The following is a 19977-nucleotide window of genomic DNA, read 5'->3' as shown; positions in this document are numbered from 1 at the left end:
AGAATTACAAAATACATTACAGACACTAAAGCGTTTCACAAATTTCACACTTGAAGCTAAATACTTACCTTGATTTTATTGACATATGTTATGGCATGATTGAATTCAACTGGCTGCTGTGGTGCGGCCCCGGGTGTGGGTGCAGCTTCGCCCATCATCATAGATTGATGAGCTTGCGACATATGAAGAAGATTATGGTGACCTTGAGCTCCAGTTTGAGGTCCCATCTCATTTAATGAATTAGGTGTGGGTGGGCCACCAACGACAATACCTCCGGGTGTGGGAGCAATATTAACAGCAGCTGCTGCTGCTGCTGCCATAGCCACGCTTCGGTCCCTATCACGAGAATAATTCTGTGGCATATTTGAGGGGGGAACTGCATTAACGGATGCTACCGTCACTTGGGCTGGGGCTGGCGACGCACTGGCATGGGGTGGTACATGTGTTGGAGTATGCCCCCCACCAGCCGCTGGGCTTGGAGATTGTTGTGCTGGTGGCTGTAAGGCATGTATAGTAGTTTGCGAAAGCGATGTACCACCGTGGGTCATCAAATTGACAGCTCCCGCCGTGGTCCCTGTTTGCAATTGATGTTGCACTGGGGCGGACCCGCTGTTACTACCTATTTTATGGCCAATATTCATTGCTGTTCCCGAGACTGCATGCACTGTTGTGCCACTGCCTGGCGCTGAGCCTGGTGGCGATGGCATTGACACAACTGGCACCGAACATCCCAATTCATCCGAATGGATTTCAATTTTATAACCGGGCGGCAAAAACATGTTGAAACCATAAATTAACTCCGTATGACCTTTAAATAATGTAGAAACCCTTTGAATGACGCCAGGAGTATCAATGCAATGTGATTTGAATTCTTTCATGATATCGAGAAAATTATTGTAGATTTGTGGTTGATCTGCATACTGATATTTAACTTGATCCAGATAACTCAGGGCATCTTCTACTTTTAGGCGTGGCGGTGCACCTGGTTGCCCAGGTTGCGGTGTTGACGAAGGCCCACTGCTTATGGTAGTTCCCTGGCCCCCACCTGTAGCCTGTTGTTGTACCATGGTCTGTGACGACGAAGAGATGTTACTACTCTGTGTTGTTCCGCTTATTGTACGTTGGCGAACGGAATTCGTTGTTTGCGGCACTGTGGGATTGGCAACAATTGGTACTGTGCCTGCGGCGCCACCAGTTACATGAATTTGCACTGCTCCATCAGGCCCAGTTTTTAGAGTACCACCGGTTGGTATGGAAGATACGTTATAGGCTGTAAGCAGAAGAATTAAAAATAAAATTAATGCAATAATTGGGGCAAGTATGAAAAACAATATTTGTACCCTTCACTACATCTGGGGAGGGTGAAAATATGTTAATATCTAAAAGGTGGATTTTAAACTATTTGGGTAGTTTCAAACAGTTTGCATAAAAATTGAGCCAGAAAAAGCTTTGCCTATGTCTTGGACAAATATCCAGAAAAATTGCCTCTATGTATCTCCTTAACTACAAAAGGAACGTTCTTCAGTTGCGTTGGTCAAAATTCAAATTCGATCAAATGTTAAATCGAAAAATGCAAAGCTATTTGTCTTGAAGATTGACATACCGAGTATATAGACGATACGTTTAACCAGACCCAACCGAGTTCAGCTTTCGGCTGCCTGACCTGGTTCTACAGTCGAAAATCTAGGGAATCATTGAATAGCTAAGGTGGTACAGTAACCAGCTTCAAGACTTCGAGTGCAAACCTCTTTTCGGACAGTGAGTTGTGCATTATCCACCGTAGCGCAGACTATAGCTTGACCGCCTATGGCGCTGAACGCTTGGCATCGAATCCTGACGAAAACATCAAATTAATTTTTCAGCGTTGGTTATGCTCTCTTAATGCTGTCAACTTGGCACAAGATAGCTGTGAGCACCACACAGGCTGGAATATTGAGGTCCATACGGAGTAGCTGCAACGGCAGCCGCGGACAATCAACGCCCGGCACGGGATAGCTGGTAGCACCACACAGGCTGCAACATTGAGGTCCAATTTGTGTGGTGTTCATTGCTCTCATGAAGAGCTTAGCTGCGAACTACCGGGCGCGTCCACAGGTTGCGGCTAGTGGAATGCTCCGTACGGAGTATCTGCCACGGCAATGAGAGGTCGGGCGGCACCGGCTCTTGCACAAATACTGAGTACCTATGATGCTCGCTATGACAAGGCGAGTTATTGGCGCCTTTAAATAACCAATGGCCAGCCTGTTCCCGCGGCGATCGAACCTTTGGACCGGAAAGACCTTGCTCACCTTCAGGAGCTTGACGAGGATCGCCACCTCCACATGAAAATGTGGCTACAACAACAATGCTGTCGAAATGTATGAGATATGATATCATGTAAAACTTCTCCCTAAGAGGTGTCTCGGCTTTAAAAAGTAGGTCCCTTATTATTAAGCTTAAACTTTAATCGGACACCACTCATTGACATGTAGGAAGATTGGCCCTGTTCCTTAATTGAATGTCTGTGGGCAAATTTGCTTTTGCAAGTTGTCTATGTGGGTAATGGCAATGAAGATGGTAAACTCACGAACGGTCTTGGAACGTAAGTAGATTGGTACCTCTGAGTATGGCACAGTTGCATCATTTGGCTGTGGGTACATAGCGAGACATAGACATCTTGGCCGTAAGAGCCATCGACAAACTTGAGCCGCAGTCCAAGTTAATGGATTGGGGGATAAGTACTGTGAAGCTGTCGAAAGGATGACAAAAATCCTATGTGGGGACTCGGATCGTGACAACGAATCGAATATAAAAAAAATCCGGGCAATGACAAATGAAATGCCCCAACGTCTCATCATCTTCCCTGCATGCCCTACTCATGCTATCACTTGCCGCATCGATTTAACACAAGTGAGCTCGTAGTCCTACATGTCCTACGTTCAGTAATAGCCTCGTCTTCTCACGATCTGGATGGATCCTCCCATTGGATTTGGCCGTCCTACCGACCGTTTCACTGTTCCACAAAGTTGCATACGCATTCGTTGACCACTTCCTTAACTCGGACTGCGTCGACCCGAAAGGCTTCGGGTTAACCAAGTTTATTGACGGCAGTCCTCTGGCCTTCCCCGACAAATCTTCTGCCTTTTCATTTCCCCTTACTCCGTTATGGCCTGACACCCAAACGATGCTGATTTAGCCATCCTCAGAGAAGGAGTTAATCTCCTTCTCCTGAATGTTATTGGCCTTAAGGCAATTTTACTGTCGGTAAAGATATTCACACTCGACGTCCTCGCGTTAGCACCACACCACATCGCGCATTCCATGATCGCCCGGATCTCCGCCTGCAGGACCGTATTGTGGTCAGGCAGTCTAAAACAGATCTCAGTTCCTGAGTTCTCAATGGCCCACTCTGTCCTCTAGCTTTGATCCATCCGTGTAACATGATCTTCCAAATGGCAATACTAAATCTAAGACGGTGCCAATGGCAGCAGTGCCTCCCACTCGGGTTCAAACGTTCATCTCAGGTATCCGATCGGAAACCTCTTCCCTTCCTTCCAGGTTTCCCATCGTCGTCTCGGTTATACCGCGATGGTATGAGCTGCTCCCATCCTCAATCCATTCTCCCATCGGCTTAAGTCTCATAGCCGCAGTAGCTGCCTCACACTTAATCTGTATGTCAATGGGTCGCATATCTAGAATAGTCTCCAGTGCCCTAGTGGGCGTGGTTCAAACCTAAGTATTTGACCTTGTCAGATATCGAAATCGTCTTATTGAGGAAACGTGGTGCGTTAAATTGGCCCACCTTCGTCTTCCTCGTGAACAGACATATTTCAGTCTTCTCTGGGTTAACATTGAGACCTCTGGGTCTAGCCCAGTCATATGCCATATGCAAGACCATTTCGGACCTTCTGCATAGCTCGTTCGGATCAAGGTTACTTTTGATTACTAAAATGCATACCCATCCATAGTGGCATGGGCAGGTTTCAACCCGCACCATTCTGTCAAGCTAACTTAACCCAGCCATATGTATAGTTGACAAAAAATTAACAGAAATATTTTTATGACAAAACAGAAATATTTTTAAGTGATCTTTCATCTTCGTCTTAAAAATTCTGAGAGAATGCAGCAGGCAAATACCGAATACCAGCATTAAAAAAAGGAAAAATTTAAGAAAAATGATTTTTTTATTGGACTTACAAGTTGAATATTGAACTGCTTGTTGTTGGACTATCGTATTTGCATTGCCACCAGCACCAGGACCACCACCTCCAGAAGTAACCACAGTATTTCCTCCGAGCTGCGTTATCCTGCTTCCAACTCCGCTGCCCACTGTGGTCGCATTTCCATCATTATTACCGCCAGCACTGCTGTCAGCGACAATGCCTCCACTTGATGTTTTTAGATTTGTTGCCGTTACTGGTGTGGTAGAAGGTAGATAGGCTATTGTTTGGGCACCGCCATGTTGAGGGGTTAATATACGATGGTGGGCAATGGAACCTGCCGTTGCTATATTGCCAGTTCCCAAACCGACACTTAAAGTCGTGCCACCGGCCGTTGCATGTGTCCCGGGCACCATTGTGCCAATATTTATGGCCCCTGTGGTAACGCTCGCTGAACCCGCTGTAACAACATTACCGCCAGCTGCACTGCCTCCACCTCCTCCGCCACCACTGCCGCCCACGCCCCCTGGACCGGGACGTGCACCATACTGTACCTCTTCGCGAGTCCGTTTCATCATTTTTAAAGGTTTCACTTTTGTAGTTTAGACTTAAAACTGTTGAGCTTAAGAGTTTCTTCTACTTCGTTTATGCTCCGCTCCGAATGCTTTCTAAAACGAGTTGATTATGAGTTGTGGTCTAGCCGTTTGAGAATGTGTGCTTGCCTCCTCTGCAAATCTAATAGAATTTGTGCTGTTTGCTTGGCTCCAATAAACCAATATATTTATTGGTGTTGTGCAGAGACGACAAAGTGCATCAAAATTTCTAACGTTTGTATCTTTTGTCGATTATAGTAACTTTTGTTGTTAACAGTGACGCTTTCTTTAATAATTGTAGTTGTTCTTGCTGGTGGTAGACTTTTGCAAATTTTTGTTTTTGTAAATTACAGCTACGTCGTTTTCTCATTGGATTTTTTTGCATTTTACACTTTTTTATAGTGTATTTTTCTTCCACGGAGTCTGAATGTTATTTGATACTTTTAAAAATCCTTTGGCAATTCACACAAGGCAATGTGAAGTATTCGTTGTAATATTTAGAGCTAAAAAGAAAATAAAAACAAAATTGTATTATTTATTATTTTTCGTAAAATTTAATAAAAAACATAATTTAATTTTATAAAATTACTAAACTATTATGGGAAACACTTTAATTAATGTTGGGTATTCAGAAGGTTTAAGAGGCAGACCTACACAATATGGAAATTTCTATTCAATAATAAAAACAAAAAGCAGTGTCGTCTAAGAGTGGGAAATAAGGGAATGTGACAGATCAGAAGTGTTGACTTGCCAATAAGGTCAAGGATGCATCATACAGATCAACCCTCCGGTCTGGAGCATCTCACATTGGTTCCATTTGTATGGGAAGGTGCGACAAAAAAATTTTTAATTAAAGACCTCAAATTTATGGGCAACGATCATTTGCACATAGGCAAAAAAATATAAATAAATTTGGGCATGATCGGACATGTTTGAACTGTATTATTGTATACATGTATCTTTTAAGGAGGAATGATAAACAACGTCCAGACAAAACGGTTTAAGCAAGAATATTGAAATTTGGCATGAATGTTGCAACCAGTGTTGCCACTCAAGAAAATTATTTCCTACCAAAATTTAAGCAAAAATCCCGCCAAATCCGACAAAAAACTAACAAATGTTCTACAAGCCAAGAATGCAGTGTCGTCTAAGAGTGGGAAATAAGGGAATGTGACAGATCAGAAGTGTTGACTTGCCAATAAGGTCAAGGATGCATCATACAGATCAACCCTCCGGTCTGGAGCATCTCACATTGGTTCCATTTGTATGGGAAGGTGCGACAAAAAAATTTTTAATTAAAGACCTCAAATTTATGGGCAACGATCATTTGCACATAGGCAAAAAAATATAAATAAATTTGGGCATGATCGGACATGTTTGAACTGTATTATTGTATACATGTATCTTTTAAGGAGGAATGATAAACAACGTCCAGACAAAACGGTTTAAGCAAGAATATTGAAATTTGGCATGAATGTTGCAACCAGTGTTGCCACTCAAGAAAATTATTTCCTACCAAAATTTAAGCAAAAATCCCGCCAAATCCGACAAAAAACTAACAAATGTTCTACAAGCCAAGAATGCAGGATATGTTTGCCATTTTGCGATTCCATTTGTAACACATCAAATTATACATTTGTACCAAAGAATGTAAATATACCAGACATATACAATATAGACATGTCCGTCCATCTGTTTGTTGAAATCACTCTGGAAGCTGGAAGTTCAAAGAAGGCCTATATCATGATATAGCACCCTTTATACCGATATCCCGACAAAAAACTTGAGTTTATAAAAGCCGTATCTTTGTCTCGATTTCAATAAACAGGCGTGCCGAGTTTGGATGAAGCTATCTCCAGATGTAAGGTTTGGGACCAAAAAAGCGTTTTTGCTACCCATTTTCAACGTTACAGTGAGATGCATGGACCCTAGAACATCTTAGTATGGACCAGATCTGACCATATTTGTATGCAGCTGTCATATAACCCTGTTTTATGATTGAATGCATTGAACGCACATTTCTTACCCAGAATTTATGAAATTTGGAAGAGATCCCTTGACACTCGTACCAGTTACAGTCAATACCAAAACGTTCGCCCTTTTTTCTGAAATTTGATACAAATTTTGATTTTATTCTGAACACGAACACTCAGAAACAACAAGAAGTGAAATAAATTTAAGTTATCCCCGGCGATTTTTTCAGTGACTAACTTTGTATTTATGTGTTTAAAAAAACCTACCAAAAATTTAGGTCCGCCTATCAACCTACCAAGTGAAAAAAAACTTCCAATTTTGGTAGGAACCTACCAAAAAAAAAGGCAACACTGGTTGCAAGGGATTGAGGAGGTCCAGAAAGATCTTGATTTGTACACATTTATACTAAAAATGTTCGAAATGTACCATTTTTCGTACAACTGTTCGAATTCTTTTTTCAAAAAGAACTATTTGGAGTCAAATTTGACAGCTCTTCCACATTCTCCCCACATGCCACATCAATTTGCGATAAAGTCAAAAGTAGAAACAAGGTCCTTAAGTCGCTTGCCGGCAGCACTTGGGGTGCAGACAAAAAAACCTTGTTGACCGCGTACAAAGCAATTGGTCGGTCTGTCGTAAGTTATGTAGCGCCGGCGTGGTCTCGTAAGCTTTGTGACACGCAGTGGAATAATATTCAGATCTGTCAGAATGGCGCCCTCCGAAATGCGACGGGATGTCTCCTCAGTTCTCATGTGGACCACCTCCATCCGGAGACAAAAATCCTACCAGTGCAAAGTCAAAACTACATGCTGTCTAGGCAATACCTTTTGGGCTGTTATCGCAGAGACCATCCAAATCATCGTCTTGTGGATAGATATCTACCGCCCAGAAGCCTTAAGGTAGATCTACATCTACAAGATATTTGTCCCGATTATGACCAAGGCAGAGGGCGCCAATGGGTTCCCAGCTGAACCAGAAGAAGATGATAGAAACCGCAGGACAAAATATATTGTACACAAATAATGAAACAAGTCAATTCAAGGCAACTCTTCCTATCTCTTTTGAATTTCGCACAAGATATTTTTGAGCGTACTGTAGACAAGATATCCACATTACGACAAATCCTGAAAAATGCCCAAGACAAAAAGATCAACATTTTTGTCGACTACATAGCCAATATTGACGGCGACATACGTTACAAGCCTATAGCTGGCAACATATCGATTGTACTATCAATTTCTAATTTTTGGCTAAATATCGATTTTTTTTCTATCGATATTTTAAAGTTCCGCCATTTGCGAAATTAAAAAACAAGTAAAAGCGTGCTAAGTTCGGCCGGGGAGAATCTTGTAAACCCACCACCAAGGATTCTGCTAACAATTTAAACAAAATAAATTTATTTGAAGGCCATAATTAAAGCTTCTAGGAACCGAAACAGGATTATCGAGTATGGGGGCTATATCAGGTTATTGACTGATTGGGACCGTATTGGGAACAATTGTTGCAAATCGTAACAGAACAACGCATGCAAAATTTCAGCCAAATTGGACAAAAATGTGGCTTGTAAAGACTCAAAAAATCGAATCGGGAGATCGGTTTATATAGGAGCTATATCAGGTTATAAACCGATTCGGACCGTACATAACACAGTAATTGGAAGTCATAACGAAACATCACATGCAAAATGCCCGCGAAATCGGGCAAAACTTGCGGCTTGTAAGGGCTCAAGGAGTCAAATCGGGAGATCACTTTGTATGGAAGCTATATCAGGTTATAGACCGATTTGGACCGTAATAGACACAGTAACAATATCATGGTTTACAGCTTATCGTGCGAGAGTATGGCACACTATACCAATAGTGCACATGATACTACTAACTACTATTAAATTGCCATAAAGAACAGTGAATACTTATCTCATATTAATGAGTGTAGTCCGTTTAATGTTTAAGCTCAATGATAAGGGGCCTCCTTTTTTATACCGAGTCCAAACGGCGTGCCGTACAGCAACACCACTTGGTAAAGAATTTTTAATATGGCAGAATACCCCAAAAATGTATCCAGCATTAGCAAGAAGAAAATCATTGCTGACAATTTTTTCAGGCGTTCGACGTCATAAGTTGGCATGCTAACCTCTACGCCACGTTGGCCTCCCATGATACCACTAAATATCAGTAGGTTATGTTGGGTTATGTTAAAGTGACAGTCTGTCATCAGATTTACTTAGACGTTTTCGTCCATTGTAATACCATAGGAACAGAAGAAGGAAGATGCCTTCTAGATTCTACCGGATTCCTACCTATAGGATCGCGATCGCTAAATAAGAAGGTTCTCAAAGAAATGAGAACCTAAAGCGAAACTCCTTCTGACTTAGAGCTAGCAAACTATCGATATTCGCAACATTCGATTATGCTCATAACAAATATCGATAGTATCGATACTATCATTAACTTTCCATCATCTTTGTTTTAATAGAAAATTAGAAGTAAAAATAAAGAGATCGATTTATATAGAAGCAAATCAAACCGAATAGACCGAATAAATCCAAATTTAATAAAGCCTGTTGGAAGTCATAAGAGAAATCATTGTACAAAATTTAAGCCAAATCAGACGAAAATAGCGCCCTCTTTAGGCGCAATGTATCTTAAAGGATAAATTCAGTGTCGGATCGCTTATTTTTTTTTTAAATTTTGCAAAAAAATTTAACTTTGCCGATACTATTGATAGGCAAAATATCAATCGATATTCGGACAAAATATTAATAGTACCTTCGATATTTTGCCATCTCTATTCTGACTGCAGTACACACAGTAGGTGTTTTATAGTATCTTCTTCTTCGATTTCCACACAGCTTCTGCAAAATTTGTTATTGGCAACCATCAGTCAATAAGTATGTTTCCCGATTAGACAATGACAGCAAAGCGGTAGACCTCTTCAAGTCTAGATTAAGCCACATAATTTGGAAATGATACAGTAACTGCTCAACCTTTGAAAATGAACAAAGCACTCAATTAATATGAGTAGACCGTTCAGAAAATTGGACAAGCAGATTTAGTTGGGAAGTAAAGCTTTACGAAAGTCAGCAATTATACATACTACCTCGATACTTCCATTAAAGAAACGAAGAATAATATATCGCCAAATCGATCTACGATCTACAGCACATGTATTTGTAGATTTTAGAATAAATGTTTTGAGGAGTTGCGGTTATAGGTATTTAAATACATATATTTCACAAACATTAACATTTTTTTTTTATTTTGTCCAGTTACTCTCGTTCAGCTCAACAATTTTAAATTTTTCGAAAAATTTAATTTATATGAGATTTGTAGGACGACAAACAATAGATAGTCTCTATATAGTTGTATATTTGCACAAGTGGCACAAAAATGTAAAAGTAAAAAAAATGTAAAATTTAAAAAAAGTATGGCATTTATTTTCAAAATATAAAAGTAGCACACAAGTTGCATCGTCCACAAAAAAAATATTAAATTTGATACTAAAGTGGCACAACGGTAACGCTGATTAGAAGGCAATATGGAGGTTAGATCAAAGTGATAGATTAGGTTGGGTTGACAAGAGGATGCAGATATTAATCCAGATCTCACTATCTGGATCCCCCATAGGATTTTTTGCCGTCCTATCGACCTTCTCGCTGTTCCATAATGTTGCATTGCGCATTAGTGCGTGGACCCGAAAGGCTTCGGTTTAACCAAGTTTATTGACGGCAGTCCTCTGGCCTCCGCCGCCAAATCGTCTGCCCTTTCATTTCCCCTTACTCCGTTATGGCCAGGCACCCAAACGATGCGGATTTTGCTATCCTCAGAGAAGGACTTAGTCTCCTTCTTACACTGCAAGACTGTTCGTGACCTTACCGTCTTGGTTGTTATTGCCCTTATGGCAATTTCACTGTAGGTAAAGATGTTCACACTCGACGTCCTCGCGTTTGCACCACACCACTTCACGCATTCCGTGATCGCCCGGATCTCCGCCTGCGGGACCGTATTATGTTCAGACAGTCTAAAACAGATCTCAGTCCCTGGGTTCTCAATGTAAACCCCAGGCAACTCTGTCCTCTTGCTTTGATCCATCAGTGTAACATGATCTTCCAGATGGCAATACTAGGGTTCCGCCAGATGGCAATACTAGGCTGCCGATCGCAGCAGTGCCTTGCACTCGACTTCAAGGTTCACCACAGGTATCCGATCGGAAACCTCTTCCCTTCCTTTCAGGTTTCCTTATCGTCGCCTTGATTATACCGCGATGGTATGAGCTGCTCCCATCCTCAATCTATTCTCCCATCGCCTTAAGTCCATAGCCGCAGTGGCTGCCTCACACTTAATCTGTATGTCAATGGGTCGGATATCTAAAAACGTCTCCAGTGCCCTAGTAGGAGTGGTCCCCATTGCTCCGCCAATGCCAAGACAACATTTTCTCTGAAACTGTTGTATGGTCCTTATGTTGCAATTTTTCTCCATAGCAGTCCACCAAACTACTGAGGCGTAAGTAAGCATTGCTCTAATCACGCTCCTATAGAGCCAGTTGACTATCCTCGGATTCAGGCCCATTTCGAGCCGTCTACATAGTACCCAACATCTGTGAGCCTTCTCAGTACGGTCCTGAGTGTGACACTTCCAACTCAGTTTCCTGTCTAATGGTGATTTTGATTGTGAAAAAAAGTGCAGCATTTTTTCAACATGTTGCACTGAGATCGAAATTTTGTGTTCGATTCTCCAAAAAAGTGTAACCCCACCACCGGGTAAATGTTCGTTTGTAATGGTGTTGCCCACTGAAAGTGAAAAAATGCTGCATTTTCTACACCGTGGCTAGGCTAGGATGGAGAATGCCGCACTTTAAATCAGCTGCTATCATCTCATGTGCATGCCACCGTTCAAGCAAATTTTGGTTGAAAAGAAGAAGAAGAAAACAATTTGTAGAATGTTTGGCAAAATATTAAAAAGAAATACATAAAAAAAGGAAAAAGTAATCGCGTTTTATTTAGCTAACGGCATATTAGATGCATTGCTACATTTTACAGCATTATTTGGTTGAAATTACAATATACGGGCATATTAACATGTTCGATTGAAAATGTAAAAAGTGTAAAACTATGAGAGGGATAAGGCAGCATTCCCAAAATGTTGTCCCGTATAACTGCAACATTAGTGTAACATTTTTTTTTCAGAATCGAAATCACCATAAGATCACACCTAAGTATTTGACCTTGTCAGATATCGAAATCGTCTTATTGATGAAACGTGATGTCAGTCTTCTCTGGGTTAACATTGAGACCTCTGGGTCTTGCCCAGTCATATGCCATATGCAAGACCCTTTCGGAACTTCTGCATAGCTCGTTCGCATCCTTACCCCTTAGAAGTATTTTAACATCGTCTGCGTAGCAGAAGGGTTCAAATACCTCCTCAGTCAGCATTCGTAATAGGTCATTTATGGTGGTCACCCATGGGAGTGGCGATAAAATGCCCCCTGTGGCGTGCCCTGTGCCACTTTCTCCCTTATATTAATGCATATGGTTTATCCAGTCTCTAAGGACCGGGTCCACGGGTCTAAGGATCAAAGTGATAACATAGGAAAAAAAAGAGGAAAAAATGCTTTCTGATATTAAATCAAACAAAACACGAATTCAGACAAATCTTTAAAATGCCCAGAACTTAATCGTACTAATTGACATGTACAGCATCTTCTTTTTTTTTTTGATCGAAATCGTTAACTGTAACGTTCATAGTATTAAAGGTCTAACAACAGCAGATAAAATCAATGAAAGTGGTTGAAACACCCGATTGTCAACAGTACCAATTTTATACACGTTTTTATTAACAGTAATTTAAAAATTGCCAACGATTTAAACTTTCGAGTTTTTATATTTAAAAAATTCTAGTTCAGCTTTTCACGCGGAATGCTGTCAAATTCCATATGAAAAGCGTGGCGAAATGTTGGAGAAAAATAGTGAAAAAGTAGTACTCTGCCATCTATGGAATGGCAAAAAAAAATTTTGCGGCAACGCTTGAAACCATTGTCAGCATAATTTTTGTTTATTTTATTGGTTTCAATGGTTCGATTTTTTTTGATTATTTTATTTATTTGCGAAAAAAATAAACCATAGGTGCAGATAAAAAAACGTCTTTTAGTATGAAAATAGAAATAAATAATCAATGTCAAATTTCGTTCGCGAAACAATTAAAAATTTCAGCGAAAGCAAAATAGAATACCAACCCTAACGCTGAATGTCATTCTCCAAATACCGGCAACATAAAATATTTTTGTCATCCGCGGTTATCGACACATTTTGTGACTTCTCTAAATAGTCGTACTGCTTTGTGGCTAGTCGTTCGCACCTGCCTTTTTTTAACGAAGTCCCCCATCATTGAACTTACATTTGAGTGAGACTGCACTGCTGTTCGTTATTTGAAAGTTCGTAGTCAATTTTGCTATCAGCCATTGGAATATTATTGTGTTCTCTCATTTTAAAGAAATCGCTTTTTTATAGTTTGGGGTTTTTGGATGCTTGTTTAGCGAAAAAAGCGAGTCTCCATTAATATAATAAAGTAGCTACTAGGAAATTTAAAATAAGTTGGGTATCCTCTGTGTGGAAGACTATGCCAAAAATATTTCCAAACAAATGTGTGGATAAAAATTTGAGACATAAGATGATTACTAATCTAATTAAATGGATAACTGAAATTAAACAAATGAATAAAACTTTGTACGTGTTCATATATTTTGTGTACCTACTACAATGCAAGTGGTTTTTTTATTCGTATCTGCTAGAATGCTGTGGACTTCAACACTCATCCCTTGATGGGAGGGTGTATGCAACTATCGTATTCTTGTTGTTGCACCTAATTGTGCCCACTACAACTCGAAATAACACAAAGCAAAAACACTCTTTAATAAAAAAAAATTTTAAGAAATTAAGTATAAAAATATATTTAAGTAAACGGCGCAAAAAAAAACCAATGAACTTAAATGGAGGTGGAGAAACGCATACTTTAACAAAACACACGTATACATATCGCGCAAGCACCCATACAAAGGCATTTCGAAAAAGCGCGCAAAGTGTGACTAAATAAAATATCTACATGTTTTTTTTTTTATTTCTCTTTGCGCGCTGGATAGACGTATGACTACTAGTTTGGTTTGGTTCAATGTGTGATTGCGTCTCTGTGTCATAATACCAATGTAGTGGTGCGGGAAATTGATGACGAGCGGGTAGAATGGTGGTGGTATACCTTCTTCAGACATCTTCATCAAACTTAATACAATGCTTAGCCAAATGTTTTGGAAATTTATTGGTATAATTTAAAACGAATTGCAAGCTTTTAAAACCAGTAATAATATATTTCAAATTTTCTTATTCTCAATTAAAAACTGACTAAAAAAGTCCGCAGCACCAAACCACTACACACACCCTGTAAAAATAAAATCTTGTTAGTTGTCTTTTATTCATTCGTGAATCGTGTTTTTTAAACCAATTCTGCCGTTGTTGCTTCTCAGAAGTTTTTTGTTTTTGTAAACTGTACCAGTGGATAAGGTATGACGGCTGCCACAATATCTGTGTGTGTACGTACGATGCCAATGAACAACAAAGCAGAAATAAATTTTACGTACATACGTCGTACATTTAAGATGTTTTTACCGCATACCACATACAAGAGAGCACACAAATCAAGCAAGAAAGAGCGAAAGAGGGTCATAGTATTGAATGAATGGGAGAGAGAGTGCAAAATTTAGTGAGAACTAATCGCAAAACAGTCCTCTTGTTAATACAGGGTGCAACAATAATTGAGAATTTGACATTAAGTAAACTTAAAGCAGATGACTGTAAAAATATTTTAAGCCTGTTTTACTAGGTCAATATGGTGAATTTAAGAGATTAAAGTTAAAGAAAATTTAATAAACCCCAAATTCAGATAAAACAAAAATAGAAGGTGGGTGGATGTTGAATCTGAACCGCACCTAAGTCAATTTTTCTTTTCTGCATTACATCCGATATTTCTCAATTTCAGACTATGTGCGTTTTTCACAGTTGAAAACACATGCTTTTCGCTATTACTTTTTTTTGAAACACTACAAAAATTTCAAAGATATTCAAATAATATTTTATTAATTTTTTTTCATAAGTAATGAGGGAATGCCGTATTAAACCAAATAAGCTAGATTTTTTTTGCTTCAATATCAATTATATAAAAAAATGATCGCGCTGAAAGTCTGTTCGCCGGGTTCGAATCCTAACGAGAACATCAGAAAAAAAATGTTTTAGCGGTGGTTATCCCCTCCTAATGTTGGGTAAAATTTTGTGAGGTACTACTTCTTCTCAACGAGGTGTCGCACGGCGGCACACCGTTTGGAATCGGCCATGAAAAGGGAGCCCCTAATTATTGAGCTTTAAGTTAAATCGGACAGCACTCATTGATATGTGAGAAGTTTGCCCCTGCTTCTTGATGGAATGTTCATGAATGTTTCCATTTGCATCGTGGAAAGATACACAACCAAGCATCACGTTAAAGCCTTTTAAATCAACATCGGCCCTTAAAATTTAACCACCCTTTATAGTTGTTTCCCGTATGTTATTTATTTTGAATACATAACACCTACATTAAAAACCACTAAAACTTTGTCTCTCGATTTCATTGAAATCAGCCTTTCCATTCAAGAATTCAGCTGGAATTCGTTGAAATGGCAAGCGGGTAGTTGCAGAATGACACCCATTTATTTGACAGTTCTATAAAGGAAATCTGTCAAATAAGCCTACTTTAACGCTACTTTAAGTTTTGTGAAAAGAAACATGAAAGTGGTTCTGTATGTTATTGTTAAATAAACGTGTTAAACTGTCGTGTTTTTATTGAAAAAAAAATGTTTTTTCCATTCGTTTCCAATACAAGTCTGATGTTCTGGTACGAATAATATCAGTTCCAATTTTACTCGAAACGTATCGATAACATGCGATAATTGATTAACCGTGATTCGCTCCATATAGTACTAAAACTCAACACATCAATTATTCTCTAGCTAATGGTTCAATTTAAATGTACTTCCACTGGCACACCAATCATTGCGTTTTGAATTAAAGTTTTTTTTAATTTTACAAAACAAAACACCCTATATTTTAACAGAGGTTGCGAATGAAAAACCTTGTTATAATAGGAGTGTACACAAAATATGATATGTATTGTGTTTAGAAATTTTCAAAAGGGTGAAAGAGAAGTTAAGCAAAAACAAAACAATAACAACAATGCGATTAGTGAAGAAAACCTCTCATGAGAAAAAAATAAAATTATCAAAATAATGGATTTTTCGAAAAAAAAATATATTTTCCATAAAACTTAAAAAAAACATTAACATTTAGAGAAACCCAAGGTTAAATCGACAACCTGAACCTGATATGAAGCAAAACTATGTATATGTAATAAAATTTCGTTATTAGAGATACCGCTGTCTGTCCACATCAAAAAAAAAACATACGCACATACTCAAATATTAAGTCATTCTGCTCAAATATGCATGTACAGAAAGAAGTACATCCAAACATTCTTCTACTCACTCGCACTTACACTCACAAATATCAGAAAATGCAACAACAAAAACGCAACGAACCACCATACGATGGGGATTGCGGATTGCGAAAACTCTGGGGTCCAAAGATAAAGTTAGGAGCACCAAGCAAAACACAGGGAGAGCACAGACCAACTTTCTTATATTAAAAAAAAAAGAGAGTGAGAACAAACATGAAGAGTATTTTCATACAAACACTGTGTTCACCTCTGCTGCACAAAAGTTTATATATGTATATATTTGTACATTTTCCTGCTTTGGGTTCTCTACTAGCGGGAGAGGTGTTTATGTGTATTTTATTTTATGGTGAAGGGGAGGAAGATATGGTAAAGAAGACATCGACGAACGACTACTAAAAACGACGTATATTAACCAATTGAAAAAATGACCTAACCTAAAAATATGTACTTTAGTATTTCTTTTTTCTTCGTGAAAACTCACATATTTAATACATACTTTATAATTGCACAATATAAAAAATCTTCGCAAAATGAGTTTCAAGTAACTACTCCATTTCAAGTTTACTAATGAAATTGGGAAAGTTGAACACAAATTTTTCACTTACATCAGCAGCGCAACGAACAAGCTATTGGTTGATAATCATAAGAAAGATTTAAATGTACGACAGACTGATAAAACTTGTGATTCTTGGCATTTATTTTTCATATACTGCAGCATTCACTATAACAAATATGTTTTAAGTATGCATTTACGTTATTATTAGAAGATTTTGCACGAATATGACGGTCTAGACCGCCGACATAAGCTTTTATTTTCACAATTCATTTTTGTTTTTTTATTTCTTTTTTAGACAGAGATCTACCTCAACATCTGCATTTCAATTACAATATTTTTAAACTTGTTTCACAACTTTCAAATTATTAAAATTTTAATGCTTAAAGCAAGATTCTTTTTTGAAATCTTTTGAAATTTTTGGATAATTTTTAATTAAAATTTTCACAATTTTTGACGAGAAACAAACGTATACATCTGACTACTACCGCTAATATTTTCGATTAAAAACGTATACGGCCGCTGACGACAAATGCAAACCTTAAAAAATCAACTAACGAATACACACGAAGCATGCAAGAAACGACTGTGTATAATGACTGTGACTTTCGGCTGTTCAAGTTGAACACAAACACCAACATCTACATACACTTATGTATACAGATACGATGTAGATACGATAATGTAGCAATGATAAGGCATTTTATACGGAGGCCTTTATGAAGGCCATAATTACTGTTGCCATACTTTTGCTTGGAATATTTGTTTATCCGTTCGACGGTTAATGACTTCAGAATTACTGAAATAGTCCAAGTTATAAAAAGTAGAAAAAACTTCAATGTATATGTCCAAATGGAAATTAGTTTTAGATTAAATTTTATTCAAAAGGCCTTTTCGACGGCCCATTTACCCTTTATCGGTTGGCCTGGAATGAGAGTGCTAGTAGAAAGAAATAAAAAAAAACAACAGCAGCACACAAAACCATACAGAGCAAGCAACAATAACAAACCTTATACATATTCGAAGAGAGTGGATTGACAGAGAAAAAGATAGAGAGGTCGAGGGAGAGAGAGAGATAAAATAGAAATATTTCGAGATATTGAGAAATAACCATTGCATTGCTGAGAGAAAACAAAAGGTAATTTTGGGCCAGACTAAACCAGGTTACCACCACGGACTGGTGATGCCAACACCTTATAAATTATATATATTTTTGGATACAAAGTTTCCACAGTTAAAAGCAGTGGACACCGAAGAAGGCAGAGTCGTACTGCTGGCCAGCTGAGTAAAATTGTTTCACTTTTGTTTTGATCTTGCAGTGACTTTAAACGCCAAATGCTTGGTCATTCTTACAGTGCCTTATATTGTCGATATTCCAAACATTTGGAATATTGGACTGTGGTGTTTACGCGGAAGTGGTTAAAATCTCACCAATGCCGGCGACATCAGCCGCCAAATACTCCTATATTACGAGGTGCCGCTGTGCGCCATGTCTTTTAACATTAGGCTGTCGCAGAAAAAAAATCTTCTTTTTCTTGAGAAGTTTTGGTGAATTTTATTCTATTTTGGAACCTTTTTTGGAAATTACATAAAATTTACCGAAATGGCTGAAGGAAAAAGTAGCAACTTTCCCTTACAGTATAATGTTAAAATCATGACATTTAATGTAAGATTGGAAGTAGAAGTTTTACTGGTAACATTTTAAATATTCAGTCATATAAAACTTTTCTTACATCATTAAAAAACTAAACCAAATCGGATGAAAATTTCGCTCTAGAAAACCGGGTAATGGCCCAATAGGAATCATCATACTTGACACGAAAGTTATATCCGGAATGATGGTTTTGTATAATTTTTGTATGAATTTATTAGTACTCGCGAAAATATGAACACTCCAAAATATAATTTTTTTTCTTGCATTGACTTCTCTAAAATATGAATTCAGTGCATTTTGTGCATTTAATACGAACAGCTTATTTTTGTCATAAAAAAAATTTATTACCTTTGTCAATTATAATTAAAATATGTAACAAAAAGAACTCGGATTTTTATGGGACAAACGTTTTTAAAGGGAAATTATGTAGATATTTGCATATATGAACAATATTGCAAAAGTGAACTGGCTTCGTTTTAATTAGTTCATATTATCGCGTTTGCACTGTATGCATGAGGAGTTTCTTCTTAGATATTGTTTTTTTTTTTAGTTATCTGGCAACTCTGAAATGGTTTTCACCAGAGAGAAAGGTAGGAAATTAAAGTGTTTGTTGCATTTGTAAATACTGTTCAGATTATACATATGTGTATATTAAAAAAAAAACCCATGAAGAGAAAATAAGTCTACTCGAATCGTTCAGTTTAAAAAGCATACCTCACTTAACGATATTTTAGAAAATTCCGCATGGTATATCAGAACTGAACTGAATTTCTGGCCAACTAAAACCATTCGACGTCCTATAAAACAAAACAATATTCAAAGAACTACATTGGAGCGGAATAAAGTTTATCCAAAATCTTGCTATGGTTGAAAGAAGTTTTATTGGATGCGTGTCTACAATAGCGAAAGAAATTCCCAATGAAACATTACACTTAGAAAGAAAGAGATACTCAAAGTGAAAAATAACGCACAGACGAATGTATGTCTTCAGTGAAGCAATATCTTGGGGAAAATATGAATGGTATAAAATTTTATGGAATGAGGTAATGAAAGTAGTTAAATTTTAGCAAAAGAAAAATTCAACATTAAGGGCAAAAACACATTAGAAAATAGTTTTTCTGGACAACCTCTTTTAAAAGGAAGGAAAAAACATTAAACTAATTTAATTTATGGAAAAATTGGTACTACACTTGAATTAAACCCAGTCAACAAATGCACAAGACAAATTTATTGATTTTATTTGGGAAAATATACAAACAAACTTCAAAATGAGGGCGTAAGGCGCTGCAAGAAAGCAGCAAATTCGTTACAAAAACGAATTTTAACCAGGGTGACTGTGGCAATAAAATGTGTGCAGAAATTGAGAGCAAGAATAAACTGTTGGAAGAGAGAGAGAACATATCATGTCTCTCTCAAAAAAAAAAAAATAAATAAAAAACATGGGCAAAAAATGACAGTTACAACAAAGAGTAACAATAATATTATTCGCAGAATGCAATGCGGCCCAGTTATGTGGCACTGTAGGAAAAACTAA

The 19977-nt window shown here is 38.0% G+C and overlaps 1 protein-coding gene across 6 annotated transcripts in view; it reads right to left on the bottom strand.

Moving 5' to 3' along the window:
- The window catches only part of LOC106096081 (paired amphipathic helix protein Sin3a), a 59428-nt gene that overhangs the window by 25126 nt on the left and 14325 nt on the right, over positions 1-19977 (bottom strand). For 3 of the 6 annotated variants that reach the window (XM_013263637.2, XM_013263670.2, XM_013263663.2), the window contains exons 1-3: positions 16842-17206; positions 4177-5235; positions 69-1270 (exon numbers count right to left, since the gene is read on the bottom strand). In XM_013263637.2, the coding sequence (XP_013119091.2) occupies positions 69-1270; positions 4177-4717 (1743 nt within the window). In that variant the 5' untranslated portion in view covers positions 4718-5235; positions 16842-17206. Of the gene's footprint in view, positions 1-68; positions 1271-4176; positions 5236-16841; positions 17211-19977 lie in introns of those variants that run through there. The other 3 variants (XM_013263646.2, XM_013263680.2, XM_013263654.2) reach the window with 3 other exon arrangements.

The sequence above is a fragment of the Stomoxys calcitrans genome, chromosome 5 (genome assembly GCF_963082655.1).
Source record: "Stomoxys calcitrans chromosome 5, idStoCalc2.1, whole genome shotgun sequence".
Lineage (NCBI taxonomy): Eukaryota > Metazoa > Arthropoda > Insecta > Diptera > Muscidae > Stomoxys > Stomoxys calcitrans.
Note: the sequence above shows the minus strand (reverse complement) of the source record. Positions and strands in the feature narration are given on the sequence as shown.